Source organism: Helianthus annuus, chromosome 1, assembly GCF_002127325.2.
Source record: "Helianthus annuus cultivar XRQ/B chromosome 1, HanXRQr2.0-SUNRISE, whole genome shotgun sequence".
Taxonomy (NCBI): domain Eukaryota; kingdom Viridiplantae; phylum Streptophyta; class Magnoliopsida; order Asterales; family Asteraceae; genus Helianthus; species Helianthus annuus.
Window position 1 is genome coordinate 73,726,361 of NC_035433.2, and position 6,630 is coordinate 73,732,990.

The following is a 6,630-nucleotide window of genomic DNA, read 5'->3' on the forward strand; positions in this document are numbered from 1 at the left end:
ATCACAAGAAATTCGTAATGTCCGTATCTCGTGCGGAAAGCCGTCTTCGGCACATCTTCTTCTTTGACCCTTAATTGGTGATACCCCGATCTAAGGTCAATTTTGGAAAACCAGTTCGCACCTTGTAGCTGGTCGAATAAATCGTCTATCCTCGGGAGCGGGTATCGATTCTTTACCGTGAGTTTGTTCAACTCCCGGTAATCGATACACATGCGCATACTCCCGTCTTTCTTTCTCACGAATAATACCGGTGCGCCCCAAGGAGACACACTCGGCCTTATGAATCCCTTGTCAAGCAGGTCTTGGATTTGGGACATCAATTCTTGCAATTCTGACGGCGCAAGTCGGTACGGGGCTTTTGCTACGGGTTTCGCGCCCGGAATCAATTCGATCCCGAACTCTACTTCCCGTTCGAGCGGTATCCCCGGCAAATCTTCCGGAAAAACATCTTCATAATCTCGTACTACCGATACATCTCCAATCTTTCGTGATTCTTTTTCGGGTTCATTTGCGTATATCATAAATGCTTTGCATCCTTGCTTCATTAGCTTGTGTGCTTTCAACATTGAGCATACAATGGGGTTGCCTCCTTTCTCGCCATAGATGGTGACGTGTTTCCCGCTCGGAGATGTCAGTTTTATCTCTTTACGGAAACACACGACCTTTGCATGGTGTCGAGATAGCCAATCCATCCCAACGACGACTTGAAATTCTCCCATCGACATCGGGATTAGATTTATCAAATATTCTTCATCGTCAATGCTCAATTTGCAATTTTCACATACATCGCAAACAATAAAACTTTTATTATTACCTATCTCTACTTCTAAGGGCACAGGTAATTTAGTTAGAATAAATGAAGGATGTCGAATAAATCCATACGAAACAAAGGATTTATTCGCACCCGTATCAAACAACACACGTGCAGGAATCGAGTTTACAGTAAATATACCTGAGACCACGTCAGGTTCAATCTTTGCTTCTGCGGCGGTTAGTTGAAAAGATCTTGCCTTTGCTTTAGGGGCTTCACCCTTCTGTTCCTGCCCACCCTTCTTTTCAACCAATTCCGGGCATTCAGATTTCTTATGTCCCGTTCGATAACAATTGTAACAAACCGTTACCTTCTCCGGGCATGATAAGGCTATATGTCCCGTTTTCTTGCATATAGGACAAGGCTTATCCTTGTAATGACATTCGCCTCTATGGCCCTTCCCGCAAATTTTGCAACTCGGTGACCCGCCTTTCGTGTCAGATTTCCTTGAGCTCTCACTTGTTCGTGCCTTTTTAGTAGGGCTGGGATTTACATCAGGTGCTCTCCGTTCACCCCTTTCGATACTCTTTTTCAGCTCGATTTCCCTCTCCCGAGCAGCATTTATAATCTCGGTAAGGGTCTCGTATTTGGAAGGGGTGATAAACTCCCTATACTCGGCACTCAACATGTTATGATAGTAGTATATCCTTTGTTCTTCGTTTGTCACAAGATCATCACAAAAATTCATTTTATCCATAAACGTTGCCGTGATCTTGTCTATGGTCTCGTTTTTGTGCCTGAGCTGCATGAATTCTTGCTTGATTTTATTCATAACCGCTTTGGGGCTATGATGCTTCAGAAATGGCGTCTTGAATTCATCCCAAGTCATGACCTTAACAGCTTCAATACCGATCTCTCTCTTCTTGTTATCCCACCAATCTTTTGCTTGATTTCTTAGTTGACCCGTACCATAGGCTACATAGTCGTTTACATCACAATGGGTTCTCTCGAATACCCCTTCGATATCACTTAGCCATCTTTGGCACACTGTTGGGTCAACCTCCCCATTGTATATCGGTGGTTTACAAGCCATGAATTCCTTGTATGAACAAGGTTTCCGTCCTCCATGTTTTTCCTTTTCAAGTTTTGAGTCGTCTTCTAATTTCTTGATTCTATCTTCTACCATTGATAGAACTGTGTTTTGAATTCTATCAATGAAGCCTGTCAGACTGTTTTCGATTGCCTTTCCAACCTCTTCGGCAATCGCCTCCCTGACTTGTTCGGTGACTCTTGGCACCGCATCATCATTACCTTTATCAGCCATCTTCGTTTCTGAAATGTTTACACAAGTTGTTAAAACATTCCATTTATAACACATGCTGTTCTTGTTTGATTTTATCAAGTTCATAACTTGATTTAGTCGTTCTTGCTGTTGATTCAATCAAGTTCACAACTTGATTTGTTCGTTCTTGCTGTTGATTCAATCAAGTTCACAACTTGATTTGATCGTTCTTGCTGTTGATTCAATCAAGTTCACAACTTGATTTTATCGTTCTTGCTGTTGATTCAATCAAGTTCACAACTTGATTCAATCGTTCTTGCTGTTGATTAAGCTTACTTGGTCTTTTCATGCATATTTGTTCATTTCTCATTCTTTACGTAATATAAGATTTATTAACTGAAATTAGTTCTTACCGGATGGTCGATCAAGCTTGAACCGAACACTTATTGACAACCTGAGGCTCTGATTACCAACTTATTACACCCTTATATTTATACTAGAATTTAATAACCATTTTATACCAAAAGACGTTAGAATAACATAAGTTTCAAAAACTATTACACCCTTAGCCTACTAAGACAAAGGTAGAACGTAGTATAGTTGTTTAAGAAATTGTTTACAACAAAAGAAACACTGATTTACAAGTTCAAACATAGCGGAAGCTTCGAAGTGGAGTGTTCGGTTCATCATCTTAACGCTTGATCGCCATCCATGACCACCTAATTACCTATGAATCAGCAATTGAATCGTTAGTTCTTGATGTTTATGAATGATAAAATTTCAAGATTTAACACCACATTGAAATAACAAAAATATAAAAATTTTCCAGGCTCCACCGTAATTTACGGTACCACCGTAAATTACGGTGAGTGCTGGAAATTCTTGGTTACACCGTAACACAGTAGAAAACCACCGTAAATCAAAACCCTCTACCGTAAATTTCGGTGGCACCGTAATTTACGGTAGCACCTGGGAATTTATGTTTTTGTTTGGTTCAAGCATTTCAACTAAAATTTCAACTCCCGGATTTCAGTATTCTGCATTATCGATTGAAATAAAAGTCTAATATTTCTAGCACGTCATAATAAACCAATTACATATAACAATCTATCATGTTTCGGAATGTAGATCATATTTTACGTGATTATTTGACCCGTTTGGCTTGTCTATGGAAATCCCTTCCTTTATGACAACTACCAACGAGTTTAGTTTATTATTCACCCAAGTATTCAATACAACAACGCCTTCGCTTCAATCCAAATTAACTAGAAACTTTGATAAACAACTACAATGATCTAAATTCACATAATGTAACGATACATGTTACATACCTTAGTGCACGCCCTTCGAACGAGAATCACCACCGGCTTGTCCGCTCGACGTCCCGGTATCTTTTCCTATAGAGTTCATTTTCAAAACATGTTTAGAACCCTCTTTAGGCATCATTTCGCATAATATACCGAAACATCTTAATTCAGGCATTAAAGCTTCAAATTTCTATTTATTGGCCTTCTTTAAGGCATTTCTACAAACACCTTGAGGGCAGAATTTTCATATCATTATATTCAAGTTCTTAGTTCACTTTTTGGCTAACTTATTATCAACGAAACTCTCATAGAGCATGTATATATCATACTCACACTGGAATTTACCTTCTATGATCAATTTTACACTAGGATAACCATCTAAACCCTAGTGTTCATCATCATCATATAAAACCCATAACCACTTTCAAGGTGTTCACCAAATTTTCCTGAATTTGGTCATGGTTTAACATGGAATCAGTTAGGTTTCACCCCTAAACACTTTATCAATTCTAGTTCAACCCAATAACAAACATGCAACATAAATTTTCAGATTTTCTAAAATCATGAGAATTTTCAAACGAAGGATTAACACAAGTTTTTACATACCTTGGAATCCTCTCGCGATGAGGATCACTAATCTATGTTTAGATTTCGTTTTTGAAGAGATTTGAGCCTTCCATTTGATTGTTTTGTGAGTTTTAGGGTTTTGGAATGGGGGTGTCACCCCTGCTGTTTGTCTGGTCGACCAACACTCCAAATTTTGGAGTGTTTGGTTACTAATTGTAACCTAGTTTTGTTTGTTGACAATTCAGGCCCCTCTACTTTACTCTACACACTATTTTGTAGGTTTTAACCCTTCATGTGCTATTTCTAGACTATTAACTAACTAGGTTAGAAGTTTCTAGTTAGTAAATTTCCGTTTATTTATAATTTATAATCTTAACATAAAGTTTTATATTTTCGGGGTGTTACATCGCAATCATAGTCTTTAATCAGTTCTAACCATCTTCGTTGCCTCATATTCAGGTCTTTCTGTTCAAAGAAATACTTGAGGCTTTTATGATCCGAATAAATTGTACATTTTGTACCATATAGGTAGTGTCTCCAAATCTTTAAGGCGAACACTACCGCTGCCAATTCCAGATCATGCGTTGGGTAGTTTATTTCATGAGGTTTTAGTTGCCGCGAGGCATATGCAATAACCCTTCCCCTTTGCATTAAGACACAACCTAAACCTTGCCGTGAAGCGTCTGAATAAACAACCAGATCGTCAGTCCCATCAGGCAAGGTCAAAACCGGAGGACTTGACAATTTCTTCTTTAATATACGAAAGGCCTCTTCCTGTTCCGCACCCCATACAAACTTCTCTTTCTTTCTCGTCAGTTTGGTTAGGGGTAAAGCTATCTTCGAGAAATCCTGTATGAACCGTCTGTAGTATCCCGCGAGGCCTAGAAAACTTCTTATCTTTGTCGGATTCTTCGGGGAGACCCATTTCATTACGGCATCAATCTTTGACGGATCCACTAAAACACCTTCCGCATTGATCACGTGACCCAGAAATTGCACCTCCCTGAGCCAGAAGGCACATTTTGGAAATTTTACGTAAAGTTTCTCCTTGCAGAGAATTTCGAGTACTTCACGCAAGTGCTTTGCATGTTCAGCTTTGCTTCGCGAATACACTAAGATATCGTCTATGAACACGATTACCGATTTGTCTAACATGGGTCGGTACACCCGGTTCATAAGATCCATAAACGCAGCCGGCGCGTTCGTCAATCCAAACGACATGACTAGAAATTCATAGTGCCCATAACGGGTTCTAAACACGGTCTTTGGAATATCTTCTTCCCGTACTCTAACTTGATGGTACCCCGAACGCTGGTCTATCTTGGAGAACCAACTCGCCCCTTGTAATTGATCAAAAAGATCGTCAATTCTAGGTAAAGGGTAGCGGTTCTTTATAGTCAGCTTATTTAATTCCCTATAGTCAATGCACATGCGCATCGACCCGTCTTTCTTTTTAACAAATAGGACAGGTGCTCCCCAAGGCGACACACTTGGGCGTATGAAGCCCTTATCTAGAAGATCTTGTAACTGTGTCATCAATTCTCGCATCTCGGTGGGAGCAAGTCTATAGGGAGCCTTCGTAACTGGCTTCGCACCCGGGTTTAATTCGATGCGAAATTCTATTTCTCTTTCAGGAGGGAGTCCCGGCAATTCTTCCGGGAACACATCCGGAAATTCATTCACGACCTCAACGTCTTCAAGCTTCGGGAGGGTTTGCTGAGCGTCTACCACATAAGCCAGGTATGCTCTATTTCCATTAAGTATGTATTTAAAAGCTTGGACAAGGTTACACAATTTGGTTTCTATGTTTCTTTCCCCTTGAATACTCAATTGCCTTCCACTTGGGGCTTGGATAGACATTATCTTATTTTCACAATTAATTTCTACCCGGTGTCGTGCCAACCAATCCATTCCTACTATCATTTTAAATTCCCCCAGAACCATAGGTATGAGATCAATTTCGAATTCCTCATCTTCCATTATGAATTTACATTTCCTACATATCTCGTGTAGCATATAGATCTTACTATCAGCTATTTCTACTTCTAGAGGCATCGACAATCGTTCAATCTTAAAGGAAGGATGTTGTACGATTTCACTAGAAATAAATGACATAGTGGCTCCAGTATCAAACAAAACATGAACCGGTATGAAGTTTATTAGAAAGATACCTGAGACCACATTCGGTTGAGATTTGGCTTCTTCAGATGTGATTTGAAACATCCTCCCTTTCGCCCTAGAACCCTCTTGCTTCTTATCTTCTTTCTTTGACTCTTGCTGAAGTTTTGGGCATTCCGATTTAACATGCCCCTTTTCAAAACAATGGAAGTAAGTCTTCGGGTTATTTGAACACTGATAAGACGAATGCCCTTCCTTACCACATTTATAACACCCCTTCTTGCCTAACAAGCATTCCCCCGTATGAAGTTTTCCACAAGTCTTGCACGGCGTGATACCACTCTTCGACTTATCCTTTCTTCCTTGCTCTTGATACTTCCCCTTTTTGGTCGGGGTCGAACTTCCACCTTTTTCATTTGGTCTCTTTTCTCCACGCTCTTTTGCCTCTTGATTTCGATTTCTCTATCCCGCGCTAGATTGATGAGCTCATCAAGAGTCTCACACTTCGAGGGAGTGATGAACTCCCTAAATTCTGCCTTTAATACGCCATAAAAGCGATTAATCTTCATTTTTTCAGTTTGCACAAACTCTCCACAAAACTTCAT

General features: G+C 39.9%; 1 protein-coding gene across 1 annotated transcript; it reads right to left on the reverse strand.

Annotated features, from left to right (window-relative positions):
- Positions 1 to 4,619: 4,619 nt before the first annotated feature.
- On the reverse strand, positions 4,620 to 6,630 carry LOC118490395. Its single transcript, XM_035988008.1, has 3 exons — positions 6,402 to 6,630; positions 5,398 to 6,309; positions 4,620 to 4,756 (listed from the first exon to the last, which is right to left on the reverse strand). Exons 1-3 carry the CDS (start codon positions 6,628 to 6,630, stop codon positions 4,620 to 4,622), a joined length of 1,278 nt encoding a protein of 425 aa, XP_035843901.1.

Excerpts from the sequence above, each read along its gene's own strand:
- LOC118490395 (XM_035988008.1), bottom strand. The coding sequence starts at position 6,630 with ATGAAGTTTTGTGGAGAGTTTGTGCAAACTGAAAAAATGAAGATTAAT. Across the intron at positions 6,310-6,401 it reads ACCCCGACCAAAAAGGGGAA|GCAAGAAGGGGTGTTATAAA; the intron begins GTATCAAGAGCA and ends AATGCTTGTTAG. Across the intron at positions 4,757-5,397 it reads TAAGGGCTTCATACGCCCAA|GATTTCTCGAAGATAGCTTT; the intron begins GTGTGTCGCCTT and ends CGGTTCATACAG.